Here is a 22,252-nt window from a genome sequence, read left to right on the forward strand (position 1 = left end):
CGCCCAGATCACCAGGGATGCCGCTCTCCTCGCCCCAGGAGCCGGCGGAGCAGCCGTGGTCTCTAAGACCCGACAGAAGCCCGGTCTTGCTTTTCCTGCCGAGCATGCGTGGCAAGTACTTGTGCAGCTGGCGGCTGCCTCTCGTGGAGCCGCCGAGGGGAAAGGAGGTGGGAGTCCGAGCGATTGGGCGAGAGTTATTGCCTAAGCAGCCCTCCTTTACCTGGCGGGGTTTGGAGAGGCTTTAGAACGGAGCACTTTCTCTTTCTCCTTTTTGCACCTTGGATCAGCTCCGTCGGGATCAGCTGTGGGGGGAGATCGCGGAGCTGCAACCCACGCGGCGAGCGTGGTAAGTAAGTTCACCAACTTCTCCTCCGCCCCGGCGCAACTTCCAGCGTTGCCCCGCGATCCTTGGGCAGGCTGGGCAGCAGCAGGGGCATCTGGAGTCCATGCCCACCGTTGCTTGTCCCGGGAAGGAGTTCAGGGCATGGCATGGGATCGGGAGCTGGGAGGGTGGGAGACGGAGGAGGAACCCGGTGGCTGCTCCCTGCGCCTTGCTCCAGCCGGATCCCTCACCAGGCTTCCCTGTCATGGCTCGATCGCCCGTTTCTCTTGTTGCAACCCGCACCCCACTCCCCTAAAATATTTCAGGGCCTCCCCAAAGGCGCATTCAAATAGTGCGCCCCCCGTCTTGTGATCGATTATGCGCGGCGAGGCTTTCCTGGGGCCCCCCAATATTTTATCCTAGTTGGCACCCCTGTACCCCACTCTGACATCCTCGCCCTGTCACCCCAGCAGCAGTTCCAGGGCAGAAGTCTACCCTGAATCCTAAAACAGGGAAAGGCGTTTCCATTTGCAAAAAAACCAAATAAATGATTTCTTAAAAAATTATTTTATTTTTTGGAGGAGGCGGGCTCAAAGAGGGAAAGGTCTGCGTTCTCCAAGAACGCGTCCCCCTTCTCCGATCCTGAACTCCACAACTGTGAGTTGAGGTCTTCTTTCTTGCGCCCTGCCGTCGGTCCGCCATCGAGGTGGTTAATGAGTAATGAAAGGAGAAACTTCCTCCCACCCCGCCAAAGCGCCTTAACCGGAGCAATGATTCCGGGATGCGTGTGCGTGTGCGTGTGGGGAGACAGAGAGAGAGCGAGTAAACAAGGGGATTTCAGAAGGGTGCCACCCCGCGCGCGTCGTGTGAATGGAGGCCAAGGGCGAAAGGAGACCTCCCCTCCCAGGAAGTTTTGCATAGGGGCAGTGCAGAAAGCCAGCGCCTGCTGCTGCTGCTCCTGCTCCCCCTCTCTGTCCCCTCAAATGACACTTCAGTTGAAGCGTATACAGCCAGCAGCAAAGAAAAGTTTGCAAAGTTGACTGCTGCAGCAAGAGAACTTTCCATCTCCGTCCTGCGGCACCCGGTTGGTTTCACGCCCCTGGCTGGCTTTCTCCTTATACTGTCATCAGTGAAATGATTTTCCTTTTCCTTCCTCTCTTCCTGCCCCTCCCTTTCTCCCTCCCTCTTTCTTTTCTTTTCTTTTTTTTTTTGAAGATCGCTGAAATTTTCTGTGTCAGAGGTGGCTGTTCGTAAGAGGATGTAGCGAGTCTGAGGATGGGGCTTTCTGCGGAGAGGCGTTCACAATGGCCAGAGAAGACTCAGTGAAGTGTTTGCGGTGCCTGCTGTATGCCCTAAACCTGCTTTTCTGGGTGAGTTCCTCCTGCTGCTCAGATGAGAGGCTCCAGCATTTCCAAATATTGCCTCCAAAGGACAATTAGTTCACTGAACTTATTCCTCTGTTTTTTTTCCCTTCTTCGAGGGCAAAAAAGTTTCCCTTATGTATAGCACCTCGGCCCTGTGCATTAAGGAAAGATTAATAAATGAAGGCTGTGGGATAGCCATGGAAGTAATGTTAGGTTTCGTCTTGCATCTGAAAAGTTTGTTGTCAAGAGGAAAGTATGCAAATCTGCTTTTGCAGGGCATTTTCATGCCCTCCTTCCTATCTCCAGTGTTGCCAGTTAGCCATATTGCTCATCAACAAATTGTATTTTATTCAAATAATTTCTAGGACGAGGCAGTTTACAAATTAAAAGAATCTCCCACAAAAATGAAATAATAATCACTATTTAAATTAGAATTAGGAGCAGCTAATGCTTCTTTTTTTATATTGCACTTTAGCCAAATGCAGACTAGAATACAGTGGTACCTCGGGTTAAGTACTTAATTCGTTCCGGAGGTCCGTTCTTAACCTGAAACTGTTCTTAACCTGAAGCACCACTTTAGCTAATGGGGCCTCCTGCTGCTGCCGTGCCACTGGAGCACGATTTCTGTTCTCATCCTGAAGCAAAGTTCTTAACCTGAGGTACTATTTCTGGGTTAGCAGAGTCTGTAACCTGAAGCGTATGTAACCCGAGGTACCACTGTACATAAAGGCTTCTTCAGAGTTGTCTTAAAAACCAGTAGCGATACAACCCTGCAAATTTCCTTGGGGAAGCGGCTCCAAAGATGTGTGTGGCCACCCCTGAAAAGGCTCTGCTGACCTAGCCATGATGAATTTATGTTATAGAGCAGGAATAGGGAACCCGTGGCCCTCCTCAACTCACGTTGGTCCTGGCCAGCATGACCAATGGTCAAAGATCATGAGAGTTGTAGTTCAATAACATCTGGATGGCTGCAGGATCCCTAGCCTTTGACAGGGACTGCTCATTCATCAGAAGAAAAGTGGAACTGGGCTGGAAAAACCTGACAGCCTGACAGCATGGTCAAATGTGTTCTTTAGGGTGGATGCATATATTAGAAGATGCATACAGGTTTTCCATGGCTGTGTTTTCCTAGTAACACAACTGATTTTATGCAAATAGCATCTGGCCTACAGTGTGTGGCATTTGCACCCTTTGGCAGCTGCTGGGCGCCTAGAATCCTGACAGGAGCCCACAGGTGTTGGTACCGGCTCTGAGCTCTGAGCTCTGAGCTCCCTCCTCTAGGTGGCTGCTGCCCTGTACGTAAATCCATGGCCAAGACTGGCTTCTCCAACACAAAAATCTCTGCGGAGAGGATACTTAAATTGAGAATGCATAAATAAACATATTACTTGTGTACTGTGTACTCCATACGAAACTGAGTGAGAATGTACCACTGGACAAGTAACTGTAGTTTGTTGTTGTTGTTTTTTATAATAATTTTTATTAAGTTTTCCATTTTAACAATCCAATCATTAATTATTCCAAATTATACAAATACATATCATAAAGTCCAAATATTTTGCCAAATTATAATTTTTCTGTTGGGGGTTCCCAGGCTTCGAGTTCAGTAGGGTCCAATCATCTCATATTTCTGCTGCTTTTAGTGTAGTTTGATGTTGTTGTTGTATTTATATGAAAACAATAAAAATTATTGGGGGGGGAAGGGGCACCAATTTAGGACGAAACCACCAGATTGCATGTTGCTGGTTCCCCCTTCAAACCTGCCTGGCACTATCTTTGGGGCTGACATAGGCTTTGCATTCAGATGTGATGCTTTTTCTAAAATGATTTTTAGTGTTGTGTGTTAAAACAGCGTATTTTCTTCATGAGCACACCAACTACTAATTATTTTATATAATGGGTTGATAAAGCTGCATTGCCGTCTTACCTGTTGTCACCCAGATCTGGTCTTGCAAAGTTCAGGTTCTTGCCTCGTGTCATACTATGTTTTGGTTGTTTTATCCAGCCACCGCAATTTCCGTCTTCCTCGAGGTTTCTTGCCCTTTGTCTGAGAATTCATCTAACCCCATATTCCCATTCGTCTGTAGTTCTTCATTTCCCCCATTGGAGTATATGGCAAGCAACGAAAATGGAGGCATTTTGGGACATCTCTGGGATAGGAGCTTTGTCCCCCCACTCCGGGCCGGTTAATCAAAGTAATTCAGAATCAAGTTCGTTCCTCTCTATATGACCCCTCCAAGATTTATTTCTTAGGCCTCATCTGCAGTATGCCTTTAAAGCAGGGGTCAGCAACCTAAGGCCCATGGGCCACAAGCGGCCCATGGGGGTCATTTAACCGGCCCATGGACCCCTGCCGCCTACTGCGATGCTGGCTGGCTTCCCATTGGCTGCAGGAAGCTCCTGCAGCCAATAGGAAGCTGCGCACGCCTCCTCCGGCCCACCGCGGCATCTGTGGGACCGTGAACTGGCCCAAGCCACAAAAACTTTGCCAACCCCTGCTTTAAAGAGTATCATATAATTTTAAACAGCCCCAAAGAATCTTGGGAACTGTACTTTAGCATTGATCTGAGGGATTAGATTGGCAGCTTGAATGTGCTATCAGATTTGGGCTTTTTTAAAAAACAGATTTTATTAAAGTTTGAAACAGAATACAAATGTTACTTTGTCACATTTCCAGTATCTTTTTTATCAGAGATTTAAAAAACCTAACCTAAATAACAACACAAACCAAAAAGAGAAAAGGAGAACTTCCGATTCTTCATCTGTCAGCTATATATAGAAAATTGTTGAAGGCATCCAGTCCAAGATAACACCCCACAATTCTAATTTCTATAAACCAATCTTTTCTTCAATCCTCAAACCCAGGTATCAAGTTCATTTTCTTTTCCACGCAAAAAGTCTGTAAGGAGTTTCCAATCTTCAGTAAATAAGAGCCTACCTTATCTTTGGAGGCCCAAGCAGCACCCAGGGTTTCAAATACCTTTTTCCTACTTTGGTGCTCCATCTTCTTATATAGATGCGATCTTGCCTCACTTAATCCATGCTCTTTTCACGGTAAGGTTAGATTACTGCTGTGTGTTGAGGCTTCTTGGGAAAAGCACTGGTCCCATATGCAGTGGCAAGATTGCGAAGAGGGTAGTCCTGCATTGAATATTATTGTACTCATCGTGCAAAGTCTACCCTGGCTTCTAGTATGTTTTCAGGGGCGAAACAGAATGCTGCTTCGAGCTGTAAACTCCAAATGGGGGAATCCAAAAGATCATGGCCTCCCTTGCAAAATTCCCATTTGCTTAAATCTTCATTGTAAGTCTCTTACCTTTTGAGGTGAGCGGGGTGTGGGCTTCAGAGAGGGTCTTTTCTACGTCCCACCACTTAAATACCTCCACAGCTGGTGTTGAGGTGCCGGATTAATAATAATAATAATAATAATAGTAATAATAATAATTTATTTTAGTATTTTTACCCCGCCCATCTGGCTGGGTTTCCCCAGCCACTCTGGGCGGCTCCCAACTGAATATTAAAAATGCGACAAAACATCAAACATTGCTTGAGAGCAGTACATGTGAAAAGGATCTAGGAGTCTTGGTTGACCACAAACTTGACATGAGCCAACAGTGTGACGCGGCAGCTAAAAAAGCCAATGCAACTCTGGGCTGCATCAATAGGAGTATAGCATCTAGATCAAGGGAAGTAATAGTGCCACTGTATTCTGCTCTGGTCAGACCTCACCTGGAGTACTGTGTCCAGTTCTGGGCACCACAGTTCAAGAAGGACACTGACAAACGAACGTGTCCAGAGGAGGGCAACCAAAATGGTCAAAGGCCTGGAAACGATGCCTTATGAGGAACGGCTAAGGGAGCTGGGCACGTTTAGCCTGGAGAAGAGGAGGTTAAGGGGTGATATGATAGCCATGTTCAAATATATAAAAGGATGTCACATAGAGGAGGGAGAAAGGTTGTTTTCTGCTGCTCCAGAGAAGCGGACACGGAGCAATGGTTCCAAACTACAAGAAAGAAGATTCCACCTAAACATTAGGAAGAACTTCCTGACAGTAAGAGCTGTTCGACAGTGGAATTTGCTGCCAAGGAGTGTTGTGGAGTCTCCTTCTTTGGAGGTCTTTAAGCAGAGGCTTGACAACCATATGTCAGGAGTGCTCTGATGGTGTTTCCTGCTTGGCAGGGGGTTGGACTCGATGGCCCTTGTGGTCTCTTCCAACTCTATGATTCTATGAAAAAATTCCCTAAACAGGGCTGCCTTCAGATGTCTTTTAAAAGTAGGATAGTTGTTTATTTCCTTGACATCTGATGGGAGGGTGTTCCACAGGGTGGGCGCCACTACCGAGAAGTCCCTCAGCCTGGTTCCCTGTAACTTGGCTTCTCGCAGTGAGGGAACCACCAGAAGGCCCTCGGAGCTGGACCTCAGTGTCTGGGCAGAATGATGGGGGTGGAGATGCTCCTTCAGGTATACTGGGCCGAGGCCATTTAGGGATGATTTTTTAGACTTGGTTTGCATGTAATTTTAATCCATACCATGGCTTAGTTTTGAAGAAACGAGTGTGCTTCCTGTCAGTGAGACGTCAGTACCGTCACTTTGCTCCCCCTCTGATGTTGCTGCCGACACTATGCTCTGAGCTAAGCCATGGTTTGGCTTTGCGGTGTATTGCTTTGGGATTTTTTTCTTAAAAATATAAAGTGGTATAGAAAAATGGGGAAAGTAATTATAGTGTCTGAACTGCGAGCTCATGGTTTCTCCCTCTCTGACAAAACACAGGCTTAGCTAAGATTTATTCTATGACTTACCGCTCATGGTTTGTTTGGGGGAGATAGACCATGAATTGGGGTTTGGGTGCAGCACTATGTTGAACTATGGTTTGGTTCCCAGCAGCAGCAGGATCAGAGGATGATAAGAAACAACCACATGAAGTGACTAAGCCATGGTTTGTCTCAGTGTTACAAGTGACTCAGGCCCTGGATTGCTCTGCTATAGAGATTCCCTTTTTTAGTTTCTTTTCCTTATTACACTGGAACGAATGGTCGTTTTATTGCTCTACGTGCAGTCTCTTGGAGAATCAAGACTTAAATGAGGTTAATAAATAAAATAAATTCACTGTTGTAAAAAGATCTCTCCTTCAGACTGATTGCGAAAAATGTAAGAAAGCTTAGTTTAATAATAAATGGATTTTGAAAAGTACCACGGTTTTTGTTTCTAACTGTGTGCAAAGATGAGCAGCTGGGGCAATCTATTTAATGACTATATTAATGTCACTAATGAGCTGCTGTAGTTATTTGCTGAAGTGGGCAATTGTGATTGCAATGATTTTAAATGGCAAGGACCGCAAAACACTTTGCCAGTCTACTACAAACCGTCCTGCGGTTCTTCTAACAATGTCCTTATGGACTAGACGCTCCTCAAAGTCCCTTCCAATTTAATTCTATGATTCTACGAATTTAACACAAGAGAAGTTCCAGTTATGTGTATCTTCTGAGTGGCACGTGTGATGATAGTTTAACTGATGTTACAGGACTCAAAAGCGACGCAATCTCTGCATAGTGTTCCCAGAGAATAATCTTTTACTTTTTTAAAAAAACACAACAACAATCCAAAACATGTTGTGTGGTGTTCTGCATGCGCTCATGAGCTTTTCAGCTTTCCTCTTTGGGCTCAGCTTCTCAAGGCTACCCTAAAATGCTAGCAACTCAGTCTTGGCAAAGCATACCACGAGGCACAATGATCTCTTGCCAGGAAGAAAAATGGGTCGTCTACCCATGTAGGCGTAGAATTGGCTGGCATCCCCACCCAAGCTCTTCTTGAATCCTGGCCGCCACTTCAGCCTTTGATGGCTCTAACCGCCGCAGAGACTTTTCAACTCTTGAGATGCCCAAGCCTGAATCCTTCCAAGTTATTTCAAAGTCATTTTCTGTTACCGTCGAGCAACCTTCCCTTCCAAATGCTGCTGCCAGATTTCCTAACTATGGCTGTAGGGCATGTGTGTCCTTGGTGTGTTCAGCTGCCGTGCCAGTCAAGTGTGCGTTGATTAAGGTCCTTCGGTGCGCCTGGAGCAAGAAAACAGACATGGCGCTGCTGTCCTCACTATACTTTCCTAGAAGTAAGGCATTCCCTTGGAAATGCTTCTGCGTACATGTTTTTGAGATTGGGCCCCACGATTCAAGATGCAAGGATGGTCGTGGCGCCTTTATATTTTCACAGATTTGTTGTCTTACGCTCCATGTCAGCTGTGGACCAAAGGGCATCTTGTAATCTGACAGCTGAGGCTGCTGTAGCACAATGAGATGATTTCTTTCTCTCCTCCAGAGGTTCAGAAGCACTGGCCTTTGAGCATTATTTCTTCGCGGCATCTTTGGAAAGATTGGCAGATGGGCGTGTAGAACATAGAAAAAAGGCCGCAGTGTTGTGTCCTTGCTGAAATGGTTTTAATTCCAGTGTGTGGTTAGGGGTCCTGAACCTTTTCAGGCTCACGGGCACATTTGGAACTTAGAAAAGGTGGCGCTGATTGGCGTTGAGTAGCGATTACTTAGGTGTGATTACTCAGGTGTGCACTGTCAGTCTTAAAGGGATGTGGGTGGCGTTGTCTAAATCACTGAGCCTCTTGGGCTTGCTGATCAGAAGGTCGGTGGTTCGAATCCCCATGACAGAGTGAGTCCTGTTGCTCTGTCCCAGCTCCTGCCAACCTAGCAGTTCAAAAGCAAACCACTGCAAGTAGATAACGATGTGGCAGGAAGAAAAATGGCATTTCCATGCGCTCTGCCTTCTGTCACGGTGTCCAGTTGCACCAGAAGTGGTTTAGTCATGCTGACCACATGACCCAGAAAGCTGACTGCAGACAAACGCCAGCTCCCTCGACCTGAAAGCGAGATGAGCATCGCAACCCCGTAATTGCCTTTGACTGGACTTAACCGTCCAGGGGTCCTTTACCTTTTACAGTGGTACTTCGGTTTAAGAACAGCCCTGTTTACAAACGATTTGGTTTATGAACTCTGCAAGACTGGAAGTAGTGTCCTGGTTTGCGAACTTTACCTCAGTCTAAGAACGGAATCCGAACGGTGGAAGGGCACCGGCGGTGGGAGGCCTCATTAGGGAAAGCGCGCCTCGGTTTAAGAACGGTTTCGGTTTAAGAATGGACTTCCGGAACGGATTAAGTTTGTAAACCAAGGTACTATTGTACTTAGGTGTGATTACTCAGGTGTGCACTGTCAGTCTTAAAGGGCAATACCAACAATCCTATCCTGCAACGGCTAACCCACTGTTCTTGTTGCAGAACTTATACAATATGAAAATATTCCCCCATAAAATTCAGTGGTCAAACCCATAGAGATTGATTGATTGGTTTTGTCACAAGTATTGGAGAGGAGCGCTGGATTTCTTGGATAGACCTTTATTTCTATTTTTGCAGTTCCAACGGAATCCGCTGGGTTTAATATGGCTTATTCCTGTATTCCTGTGCAAAGAATTCCAACAGAATTAGCTCAGCAGGAGTCAATCGTGGCACACAAGGACTTACTAAGTACTTAATCCGTAGTTAACATTTGGCTGCAAACAAGGACTCAAAACCACATTGCCGTTTTTTGTTTGTTTGCGTGGTGTCAACTTTTCGTGATCCCAGGACAGGTTACAAAACAAAATAAAACTTCAATATAAAATATACAAATATTAAACTTGAACAGCTATATGGCCTGCCAGGCGAGAGCTTAATTTGGCAAGCGAACCCATGCTTTTACCAAGTAACTGTTTGCTTTGAGGGGTCTTATTCAGGTTAAGGCAGCAAAACGCAGCGCTAAACTATGTTTAAGCATTTGAAATATTTCAACTGCTTCAGACCAACACGGCTACCTACCTGAATCTATGTTTAAGCATTGTTTGCACTGGATCATACTGTAGGGATTGGTAGATGATAGTTCTACTGATTTCATTCTATTTTGTACGTTGTATACCACTTTGATATATCTTATGAAAGAGCGGTTTGAAAACAGATATTTCAGTAAAGAAAGAAAGAAAATCAACCCCTTTTAGAATACCAGCACCAACTCTCATCAGTATAGAGAGTTTCTCTGTCTCTGGCTTAAGATTGTTGGTGAGAAATTTGCCTTCTTTCAGAAATCAACAGCTATCTAATCTGGACAGGCCTAAACTTGGTGTTTCTAAAAAAGGCCCCTGTTGCTTTATTGTTTTTACACAGACTTGTTACAGCAGGTTCTTGGAAGGTAGTTGCTTTTAAGGTACATTATCTATTCCTTGAAGTAAAGTAGCACTGAAGAGACCTTTTGGTTTCCGATCTCCCGAAGCCTGCAATACATATTGTTTAGTGCGGCAGGGAAAATGAGCGATCCTCAAATTTTAAGTAAAATATAACTACTTTTTTTTTGGTAAATAATTTTTATTCATTTTCCAATTTAAAAAACCCATTCATATTAATAACAAATCAAACCAAATGTTTCCACATTCAAAAATAAAAAAACAATACAGCCAATTATAGTCCAAATTAATTAATTTCAATGGGACCCCCCAAGTTCTGGATTTCAAGAGCTAATATCCATCCTTTATTTTCTGCTGATATTGATCCTCTCCTCAATCAGTCATCGGTATAACTCTCTGTTTTATTTTACCATTCCTTATTTATAATTGTTAAGTTGTGGGTGAACATAACAGACGACACAGCGATTCTTCAAACAGCTCTTGTTTATTCACAGGCCAGAACTGAACTGAACTGAAGGGTTCAGCCAGCCTGCTTATATAGAGCTCCAGTACAACGTAACTGTGACAAATCTCTGTAACTATCCAATCACTGAATGTCACTTTCAATCCCTTATTTGCATATGTGGACCTGAACTATCTACAGTATCCCCCTGCTGGCCCAGGGTGAGAACTTCAGTACATAACAATAATCACATAGGGGGCAATTTTTCTAATATAACTACTTTCAAGGTGCTGAAGTGGACATTGTGCCGGGCTTTGTGGGCAATGCATTCAATTTTTCTCTTAAGAAGTACACAGAAAGTCACCAAAAATAGGCTCTCTGCATTCACATTGTAATTTGTCATCCCTGTGAGAGATGCATACGAAGTCAGAAGCTGTGTGGAAACATAAATAGGTTTAAATCCTTTCAGATAATGCGGAAGCTACAGGGTATGTACAGGAATCAGGTATAAAAGTGAGCCAAGTCATATGTATATGATGGTATGTCATACCCTCCAACATTTCTCTGATGAAAATAGGGGCATCCTATTCCGTAATGTTTATTATTATTATTATTATTATTATTATTATTATTATTATTATTACCCCAGCCATCTGACTGGGCTCCCGCACCACTTCAGGCACCTTCCAAAATATATAAAAACATAATAAAACATTAAACATTTCCATATACAAGGCTGCCTTCAGATGTATTTTAAAGGTTGTATAGGCCTCCCTTGGCTTGGGTGTGTGTGACATAATTCCATACCCTCCAACATTTCTCTGATGAAAATAGGGACGTCCTAAGGAAAAGCGGGACATTCTAGGATCAAATCAGAAACCGGGATGGCTTTTGTAAATCCGGGACCATCCCTGGAAAATAGGGACATTTGGAAGGTCTGATAACCAGACGGATTTGTGGAGGACAGAAATAGCAGTAGATTATCCAAGATGGTTAACTTTATTAATTTGTTTATTGAATTTATGTGCCTTCATCTGAGAATCACAGGGCGATTTACAATATAAAAACTCAAAAATGCATAACATAACAGCAAACAAAAACAGTAACCCGCACCCAGTATTTTATTTATTACACAGTATTTTATTTATTAAGGCATGTGATGTCAAGCTCAGAATGTCCTGTCATATCCTAGTCTGTCCAAAGGTAGGAGTGAATCACGTGGCATGGAGTTCTTCAATTAATGATTTTTGCGGTTGTAAATTTCAGCGTTCGGAACTGCCTGGTATTAGAGACAGGATGGGCCCTATAGCTGAACTAGCGTTTTTGTTTTCTTCGGAGGATGTTCTGTCTTTCCTGGAGGGAAGGACAATCATCCTTTCAGGAAAAGGCTCAGCATTATTTAATGGCATTTGCCCTGGAAAACAGGCAAGCGCTCTTTCAGGAGAAAACTTAAATGGGAGTTAGACTATCCCAGAACTTGTCATTTGAGCAATGAAGCAGATTCTGCAATAATTCACCAGTAACCGACATTTCAGAAGCCGTGACACTATCCATGACACTACCTTCTGGATCAAAACTTTTCTGTTTGCCTGGGTATAGAATGATAGAGTTGGAAGGGACCCAGGGGTCATCTAGTCCAACCCCCCACAGTGCAGGAATCTCAGCATCCATGACAGATGGCCATCCAACCTCTTGTTTAAAAACCTCCAAGGAAGGAGAGTCCAGCATATAGCTATCAAGCGTCCCTTATTTGGTGGGACAGTCCCTTATCCCAGAGCCATGTCCCGCTGCTGTTCCTTATTGATGGATGTCCCTTAAATTTCCTAGGTTTCAAAGGAAGCAGCTCCTCTCCCTCCCTCCCTGCCGGCCAGGGAGGAGGGAGGCTCCAACTATGTTGCTTGGCTGCCCAGCCCGCCCCCCTCTGGCCTCCTCTCACCAGCCTCGGCCCCTGGGAGCCCATCCCCGCCGGGACTGGCGGGAGTCTCGGGCCCTTCTGCCGCCATCCTCCTTGTGGCTGCCGAACTGAGCGTCTGCCTGGGGCCTCCCCTCTGCCCGTCGCCGCCGCTCCTGCTCCCGCTAGGCCGTACTGCGGCTGTGCCTCCAAAGGACCCGAATGAGATGGGCAGCCTGGCATGGTGTATGAATTGTTGAGGAGCCTTGAGAGGAGAGCGATGGCAAACATAGAGAAAGCAGTTCAGAGAGAGGAGGAGGAGGTGGAGGTGGAGGCGCGGGCAGGTGTTCCAAGGGCTACAAGGGAAGGACCGCAAGCGCTTCTCCCATAGATTTGTAGTGGTAGACTAGCATAGATGGTCTGATATGCGGGTTTACTCCCCCCCCTTCCTCCTGCCCCACCTGATGGAATTGAGAGCTTCAGATGGAGCACGAGAGAAAAAATACAGAACTGCAGCAGCATCTTCGTAGCTTGGACTTTGTTTTGCGTGGTGTATCATCGGCTGGTGTCTTAAGCAGCAACCTCTGGAAACGAAGGGCTAAAAACCGGTGCTGCTCTCCAAAATTATCTGGTCCCTTTTAACTGGTTGACTAAAATCCCTTATTTTGGCTGCTGGTCCCTTATTTTCAAGGCTGCTGGTCCCTTATTTTCAAATCTGTAAGTTGACAGTTATGGTCCAGCACCTCTGGTGGGAGTCCATTCCAATGCCAATCAGCTCTTACTGTCAGAGAGCTTTTCCAAACGTTTAGTCGGAATCTCCTTTCTTGAAACTTGAAGCCCCTGGTTCGAGTCCTACCCTCCAGAGCAGATTTTAAGCTGGCTACTTTGTCTTGCTGTGCGCTTACTGCCTTTTGAAGCCATTTTTATGACGGTATTTTATTGTTGTTTGGCCAGTCACCGCCCTGCTACCTTTTGATGGAGGGCAGCTTATAAATAGCTTAAGAAAATAAAAGAGTTTCATACTTTAAAAGCTTGGCACTGAGGTAAAAACGACGGAAGAGGGAGGACTAGTTAGCACGTGAGGGCATTGAGAGAGGTCAGAGAAGAGGCCGTGCCTTGGTACATCAAAGGGATCCTTTAAATTTACTTTTGGAGCTCAAGGGGCAAGTAATGTTCTTTGGACATGCTTTCTGAGGTGGTGTTATCCAGGAGAAATTGACCAACCTAAAATTAGACTGGAACCGGGTACAGGCAAACGCTGCAAGATGACTGTCACTGGAGGCAAAATACTTCTTTGCCTTGAAAAGCTAGGTGTATATTTTGAAATAAATGAAATATGGAGTGTCTCGTTCTGATGAAATTTGGAGGAGGCACTGTCCATGAATCCTAGTTACAGGTAGGTAGCCGTGTTGGTCTGCCGTAGTTGAAACAAAATAAAAAAAAATTCCTTCCAGTAGCACCTTAGAGACCAACTAAGTTTGTTATTGGTATGAGCTTTCGTGTGCATGGTATCTGAAGAAGTATGCATGCACACAAAAGCTCATACCAATAACAAACTTAGTTGGTCTCTAAGGTGCTACTGGAAGGATTTTTTAAATTTTGTTTCCATGAATCCTGTGTGCATTGTGACATTTAAAAGGAAAAATTGGGTGGGCGACAGCTCCCACCTTCTGGTTGTGTTCTGCAGCGTCACATACAAAACCAGATTGTTTTGCAGCCGCCCGCAAACGAAGCAGATGTTCAAATGCGAAGCTGCTACCATTTGGCAGGCTTCAGTCCTTATGACCCCTGTGTATTTGTGACTGTGTAGCTTCTGCGGTATAACGTGTTAAATTTGCCAGTGACATACTATTGCTGAGGAGCAGCATCAGGATGTTTCATATCCAAAATCAGCCAGAAGAATTACGCAGGATTTGGAGAGTTTGGAAAGATCAACACAATCGACAGCATGCAGCACTCCTGCTTGAGCCAAGTCTGGCTTAATTTGGATAGATAGTTCCACTGGGAATAAAGATTCTGAGCCAGATATGACCTCTATCAAAGTTTGAAAAACCCACTACTCCTTTGGGTATCTCCCTACCGCTTTCCTGTGAAAACCATAGCATTTTGTACAACATGAGATAAAGTAACACAGTTTCCGGACTTAGCCTTTGATGTCTTCTGATGGAGAAGCCTTCTGTATCTGACTTCACTTTCTGACACTTTAGTTTGGTTCAGATGTAATGGAAAACCTGGCAAAACCCTCACTATTTTAATCCCCTCTCCTGCCCCCCTCTTTTCCTAGGTTGATGGAACATTTCTGCTAACCAGAGTTCCCTGTGACGTCCAGACGTGGGGAACTTTGGTTTGCTTGAATTATAGTTGGTGAGATCAAGCTGGGTTAAACTCTGGTTTCAGATCCTGGCTAGTTGACAAACCATTGCTGTTGTTGCTTAGTAGTTTAGTCATGTCCGACTCTTCATGACCCCATGGGCCAGAGCATGCCAGCTTTAAACAAATCATAGTGTCCCAAATTTTGGATACACCACAGGGCTCCGTGGGTAGTTTAAAATGGAATGCTTCTCTGCTTCATAAGGGACCTGTTTGTATATGTGAGAACCTGAGACTCAATTGTTGTTTAGTCAGTTGTGTCCGACTCTTCGTGACCCCATGGACCAGAGCACACCAGGCACTCCTGTCTTCTACTGCCTCCTGCAGTTTGGTCAAACGCGTGCTGGTAGCTTCGAGAACACTGTCCAACCATCTCGTCCTCTGTCGTCCCCTTCTCCTTGTGCCCTCAATCTTTCCCAGCACCAGGGTCTTTTCCAGGGAGTCTTCTCTTCTCATGAGGTGGCCAAAGTACTGGAGCCTCAGCTTCAGGATCTGTCCTTCCAGTGAGCACTCAGGGCTGATTTCCTTCAGAATGGATAGGTTTGATCTTCTTGCAGTCCATGGGACTCTCAAGAGTCTCCTCCAGCACCATAATTCAAAAGCATCAATTCTTCTGACACTCAGTACAGTATAGTATTTTAGCAGGAACCATGGTTTCCTGTTCCATGTGAGCTAAAATTTAAATGGAACCAGTTTCCCACCTCATTCCTAGTTTATACCAGGTTTGCAGTAATACAGGTGACTAAGCTGCCATGTGTCAGAAAGCATTACTAAGCGGTAAGCTGGTTATCTGTCTTGGCCACCCCAGACAAGCTGGCTAGCTAAGGCAAAGCAGCACTCTTGTTGGTTGTTTGGTCATCATTGGAATGGGCGCATTGCTGTGAATTGAAGTAGTTTTTTAGTAGTTAGTGCCATTCACTTTTGCCTTATCTTACTGCTAAGGTATTTTGCCTGCTGTAAGTTGGAAGCAGAGTACAATGAGAAAATGTGTGTGCAAAAATATCATGGGTCCCAGGGTATAGTCTGAGATCACATGTAAGGCTATCACTTCACAAAAGCTAAGCAGATCTAGATCTGGTCATTGTCTGGATGGTAGACTCCTTGGGAACAACATGCAGGATATAAGAGCAAGCAAGCAAGAGAAAATAAAAAAATGATGAAACTGTAGCCTGCAGTTTGCTCCAGTGTCATGGCTAGCAATATATATTTTGTATGTTTTTCTTTTAGACTACAACATTTTAAAAAAATGTCTCCATTAAAGCACCAACTTTGTAAAGTATCTGCTAGTTTTGGGTGGTTTTTTTTGGCATAAATACAATTAAGCAAATATCTGATTTAAAGTGAGGAAATGTAGCTTGAAAACGTAATGCTGGTCTGTGTGGCTTCATCACTTATTTTCAAGGCAATCACGGAGGCTGGCGTATCAAGCAAAAAATGTAAAGTAGCAATTTCATGGTGATGGCTATATAACATTCTGATGGTTTAAAATGAAACCAGAAGTGATTTGGCCAGTCGACTGTAACAAGCAGAAAATGTTGAATTGGTTACTGTTGTGTTTATAATATACCACAACTGATACCTACAGATACTTTTTGGATCTTAACATTATTGATATATTGGCATTTTAAGTCGCACATGATGCTGTTTTTTTTTTTAATGGTCTTCTGTGCTCTCTCAGAAACTTCAATATGGTTTGATTACCTTAGACTATCACCTTGATCTCAAACACTTTGCTGGAATGTAAATTCCATTTATTTTAGTAAAGCTTGCTTCAACATCCCTGAGTTTTATCTGGAAGCTCATAACAAGTTTACACTTAAATAAGTTTCATAGAAATTAATGTGATTTGTGTAATGGGCACATTCCAGAGAAAGATAGGGCCACCTACATCCCATTAAGCAGGCTTACAGATGCAGTTAAATATAAGTGCTGACTATCAACACATTAGGGATGCGGGTGGTGCTGTGGGTTAAACCACAGAGTCTAGGACTTGCCAATCAGAAGGTTGGCGGTTCGAATCCCCGCGACGGGGTGAGCTCCCGTTGCTCGGTCCCTGCTCCTGCCAACCTAGCAGTTCAAAAGTACACCAGTGCAAATAGATAAATAGGTACCACTCCGGCGGGAAGATAAACGGCGTTTCCGTGCGCTGCTCTGGTTCGCCAGAAGCGGCTTAGTCATGCTGGCCACATGACCCGGAAGCTGTACGCCGGCTCCCTTGGCCAGTAAAGCGAGATGAGCGCCGCAACCCCAGAGTCGGCCATGACTGGACCTAATGGTCAGGGGTCCCTTTACCTTTACCTATCAACACATTACATAGAAATAAGTTCACTGGTTTTAGTAAAACTTGGTTCCACATAATGCCCACCATCCGGAGGTTGTTAGGATACAGAGTGCCCATTGTTGGCTATGAAAGGAAAGCTCACACAAGCAAGGAATAATTTCCATTTTCAATAGCTCTCCTTCCACTTCCTATTCTCCTGCAGTTGATTGTGGTTGGCTGGCACAGAAAGCTAGGTGTGTCCCACCAATGTAAATGGAACGGTGCAATCCTGGACATGGCAACTCAGAAATAAGTCCTGTTGTGTTCAGTGGGGTTTACTCCCAGGAAAATGTGTCCAGAGCTGCAGCCTTAAGCACTTAGCTATATTCTTCTTTGTATTCCTTTTTTCTTGCTTTCTGTTCCTTTGTTTTTTCTCCCTTCTGGCTTTGTTCTCCTATAAGACTAAGTAGCTGTTTTATCTCAGTATATTATAAAAAGATAATGGGTAGGTATTTTTGTATATCTTTGAGTAAGTATCAATATATATATTTTTTAAAGCACTTAGCTGTGCTCTTCGGTCCCCCCAATTTGATGGTAATTATACATGAGTGAGATGTTCAGCAAAATCATGGAGTGTAATTTTTTTCTTGCCACTATATTGCAGCAGATTGCAGGTGCGGGTTTACATTCTAAAAAGAACAAAACAAATCTCTGATAGCTCACCAGATGCGAGTGTTTCTACTTTAGCCTAGTTCCTTATGCACTAGGTTTCTGTGTGCGGGGTGTAATTTTTGTGCAGTGACTTTTTTAAAAAAGGTAATTCCTTCAGCTCCAGTTTAAAACGGCACACCTCCAGGAAGATTCTGAAATGTAATTTGCCGAATTTGTGAATTGGTTTGGAGCATAAGACGAATGGATTTCAAACTTTTTGCTGGATTGCACCCAAGGGATGTGGGCATAAGTCCAGCATGCACAGGGACTTCCTGTTCTCTTCTATGACGGGAAATATTCTTCCTATTATTGGGGATTCCCTGTTGTGCACGAGGAGTTTTCCTCTGCTTGTAAAATAGGACATGAAAGGCCCAGTTTGTGAGGGAATTGTTTTTTCACTATCAGAGCTACTGAACCACAGGCAAAGTGTTTGGGATCCAGTACAAGCAACAGTTGGACTGAGGCTTCGATAATAGGGAGCAAATTTCAATTTGTAAGGCAGAGGGGCTTGTGATTCTGATTTACTGACCTACTTTGAGGGGAAATTCCTCGTTGTCAATGCACACATTACTTTTTGTGTAGGAGTTGGAGCTCCTTGTTTTGCTGAATGCCTGCTTTAATTTTGCATACTGAGAAGAAAGCAGAGAGTGCCTTCTGCATTTTTATCTTGTAAATTAACCCAACTCCTGTGTAATTGCGGAGTGTGTGGTTTGGGGACCCAGAGATACAGGCAAGACAGATTCGTCTGGAAATCTTCAACATTCAGTAGGAGGAAGTGTTGAGAAGAACAAATTATATTAGAAGCACAGATGCTGTGTGGGCTGATGTGTTTTTTCCCTTGCAGTCAAAAGCCAAAAGTGCATATTGAATATATAATCCAGATGCCAAATGACTTCCACTTATATGTCATCTTCTGCTGGGTAGTAACCAGTTTTTTCTTCTCCTTCAGAGTGGGGGGGTATTACCCTGAACACTATTCCCACATTTGTGGTTCTGGCTCTGCATAACAAATACAGATAATATGCTGCTGAGTATGAATTTGCAGTGTCTCCAAAACTGACAGATTATTGCAGATGTCTCACAACTACTTCTCAAAATAAAAATACTTCTCAAAATAAAAATTAAACACAGAGCCTCCAAGTGTGCCTATTTTCCAGGGACAGTTTCAGATTTACAGAAGCCATCCCGGTTTCTGATTTGATCCCGAAATGTCCCGCTTTTCCTTAGGATGTCCCCATTTTCATCAGAGAAATTATGGAGGGCATGGAATAGGTCACCCCTATTTTCATTGGAGAAATGTTGGGATGCCCCTGTGTTGGAGGGTATGTAAATGCACGCATTTTGGGTGGTTTTGCAAATCATGGGAAAGATTTTATAATGGGGTTTCCAGCGTTTGCCAACCTGGTGCCCTCTTGGATCAAATGCTAAAGAGGGCTACTGTGCCTTACCAGTCATAGAAGTCTCCTAAATGACTTAACAGAAACTTAATTTACTTGTCCCAGAACTGGTAAACAGGAGAGGAATATTCTCGATTCAGTGGAAAGATTTCTGCGAAGAATGTTGTATGCAATATAGAAGAAACCTGTTTTAGATACATCAGGTCCTTCCTTAAAAAGGAAGGTGAGACCTGGAAAACCGGCACCCTGTGCTGTGGGTGGGTACGAATGGTCAGCCACAACACCCGATTGGTAGGTCCCTCGAAACTGGGCTCAATCTGGCCAATGGGACACAGTCTAAACAGTTCAAGGGACCTATTTATGCCCATGCACGTGACCCAGAGCTTCCTCTTTCAGCGGTGCATTCAGAACACCTGCCCACCTCTCCCTACTTTTAGGGCTTTGCGCTTGACCTTGCTATGCCGTCGTGTGTCATCTGTCGTTGGGACAGGGGCACGGCAGGAATTTCCCCCACTTGCATGATTGGCTGTTGCCATTTGGGTTTCGCCTGCCGTGTAGCAAATCATCACAACTTGTAAGGTTGCGGATAGGCTCTGGTTCAGGTGATAGGGATGGAAGAAGGGTCTCGCCATCCCTATGTGAAGGGTATTCTGTTAAAGGAATCCAGGAACTCGATGGTTTGATCAACCCCTGAGAGGGGGTTGTGCCCGTGCCTGAGTCCAGGGGGACATTTGGGTGACAGAGTTAGCCCATTCCCAGTTTTCTGCTTATCCAGGTGTTCACCCTTGGCTGACCTGTGCTGGAACCCTGGGTCAGCGCTACCTGCAAGGGTGCAGGGAGCAAGTCGAACCAGAGCCTATGCAACCAGTCACTTTCTGTAATCAATAAAGTTGTGGCCTAAATTCTGCCAAAAACCGAAACCAAAATTTGAGTCAAGTGTGAATTAATTTAGGGGGGAGGTTTCTGGGTCTGAACGCGCAATTTTTAAAATTAGCTAGCTAGCTATATATTGACTTCAGTGTAGCCTAGAGAGCATTATTATTATTAATATTATTAGCGTTTATATACTGCCCTATACCTGGAGGTCTCAGGGTGGTTCACAGAAAAGATCACAACATATATAATCAGAATAAAAACAACAACCCAATAACACACCTACCCCAGAAAAGAGCCACATTTTTAAAAGGGTATAGGATGCTGAGTTTGTCACATTTCAGAGACAGCGTATGTGTTCATAGGGAATTGTCTCACGCCATTATTTTGTTAAATCCCATGTTGCTTCCTATCTGCCTGCTGCTCCAGCTCTCTGCTAAATTTCTACCAAAATAAATATTGGGAAGAAACGTCTCTATTCTGATAGTTATGCCTTCATAGTTCCAGATGCCTTGTGTAATTAACACAACACTTGAAAGGGCCCGTCTTAGAAGTTAACTTCACCATTGGCTGACCCCAAATCTGTAAATTATATTAGTTATCTGTCTACAGACCTGGTTGGACAAAAATTCCTAAGCAACCTTAGGCTAGTAGAGCATTGTTTTGAAAGAAGGAGGAGAGCTTTTTTCGTCATGAATGGGATATGAGTTTCCACATATGCTATGGGAAAGCTGTGCACATCAGTACAGATGTTTAGCTTAGTAACCTTTTAGTCTTAAGGTCAGTGGACCAACTGCCATCAATTGAAGAGCCAGGATTGAAAATGCTGAATTATGTTTCTCGTTTAGTTTCTGAAAGAGGTAATGCTCATGCCTCTCTGTATTTTCTAGAAAAAAATGCTCTGAACTGGTATATTCTGCAAACTCATGAATATATCCACATACCCTGCCACTAATATTGCAAGCCTGTTCAAGTTTATTGATAGCCCACAGACCTTCATATTGCAAAAAGAAATATTTGAATTCATATGATGAGGGGAAAAGAAACTAAACTAAAAAAAAAAGCAACTTAAAGTAGAGTGGAAAATATTTATTGAATATATGGAAAATAATTTTACACAGCTCAAAACGCTGGCAGCGTTCAATAAATTCAATGGAGTAAATAGCATTTGTTTGATGTAAAAGTGGAAAACTGATTTGAATGGTTATAGTAAAATATGCAGGAAACTGTGATATGTAATATGAACCATGGAAGGAGAAGAAGGGAAGTCACTGGATGTTTCAAAGTTTGTAAAATGTTTAATTTGATATGTAGAAAAATGAAAACTCAGTAACTAAGAAAAAAACAAGAAAGTCCATTGACTCTATATTTTTATTGTTTAAAAAAATCAACAAAGATTAGGACAAATGTGATGAAGAGCAGTACAGAAATGTGATAACAGATTAGTTAATTAAAATCAATGCCCCGAAACAATTCTGTAACAGCAACACACCCAGAAAGTGTGCTTTTCATCACAGTTATTCCTATGGCAGTCCTTACCTTAGAGCAAAAACAGATGAACTGATGACAGTTAAGCAGCTCTGTGGTAATGTCAGAGAGAAATGACATTTTAGTCATAGCGAAGGGATCAAACTCCTGCAGGTGATCTAGTTCCCTTCATCTTATGCAAGTGTGCAGCTCCTACTTTTTTCATGCTGCTGCTTTAACCTCACTTTTCAAAAGCGGCGGAATAGTAAGATAATGCAGTCCCAACATGAAAAGCAATATGACTGGGGAAATTCCTGCTGCTCAATATGCTCGCAAATTGTATTGTGCAGAGAAGCATGCCACGAAAAATATTTTGCTAGAGCTTACCAAAATGCTGTTGGTTGGAGAAAAAAGGAAGAATGTTATCTCCTTTCTCTCTCTCTTTATATATATATATATATATATATAAATATGTTTTGTTGAAAGAAAGGAAGCAGAAAGAAAGGATGGAAGGAAAAGGGGCGGGTCGGAGAGAGATTACTAGACTGGAGCCATTGCTAAGAAGAAGAAAAAGGAACTTCAGAAAGGAGAATTTTAGGAAAGAGAAGAAGGGGATTCATGGAGCAAAGAAGACAGGTATACAATATGATTGTCACACACTTGGGAGCCCACAAAGAAGAAATACAACACTAGAAAAAGAGGATGGAAGAGAAAACCAAACCGCATAAAGCATGCCTATGCTAATTTATATGGATAGATGCAAATTTTAGAAATAATTACCAAAATTTGAATACACTATATATCGATATAACATTCCCTCCAACATTTCTCTGATGAAAATAGGAACGTCCTATTCCATAATAATAATAATAATAATAATAATAATAATAATAATAATAATACCCCACCCGTCTGTCTTGGTTACCCCAGCCACTCTTGGCAGC

General features: G+C 43.6%; 1 protein-coding gene across 4 annotated transcripts in view; it reads left to right on the forward strand.

Annotated features, from left to right (window-relative positions):
• Positions 1–97: 97 nt before the first annotated feature.
• The window catches only part of TSPAN12 (tetraspanin 12), an 88,234-nt gene continuing 66,079 nt past the window's right edge, over positions 98–22,252 (forward strand). Inside the window, exons 1-3 of one of the 4 annotated variants that reach the window (XM_083574702.1) lie at positions 111–346; positions 1,538–1,692; positions 21,799–21,944. In XM_083574702.1, the coding sequence (XP_083430828.1) occupies positions 21,927–21,944 (18 nt within the window). In that variant the 5' untranslated portion in view covers positions 111–346; positions 1,538–1,692; positions 21,799–21,926. Of the gene's footprint in view, positions 347–1,166; positions 1,407–1,537; positions 1,693–2,961; positions 2,982–21,798; positions 21,945–22,252 lie in introns of those variants that run through there. The other 3 variants (XM_083574700.1, XM_083574701.1, XM_083574703.1) reach the window with 3 other exon arrangements.

The sequence above is a fragment of the Podarcis filfolensis genome (genome assembly GCF_964270895.1).
Source record: "Podarcis filfolensis genome assembly, chromosome: 10".
Taxonomy (NCBI): domain Eukaryota; kingdom Metazoa; phylum Chordata; class Lepidosauria; order Squamata; family Lacertidae; genus Podarcis; species Podarcis filfolensis.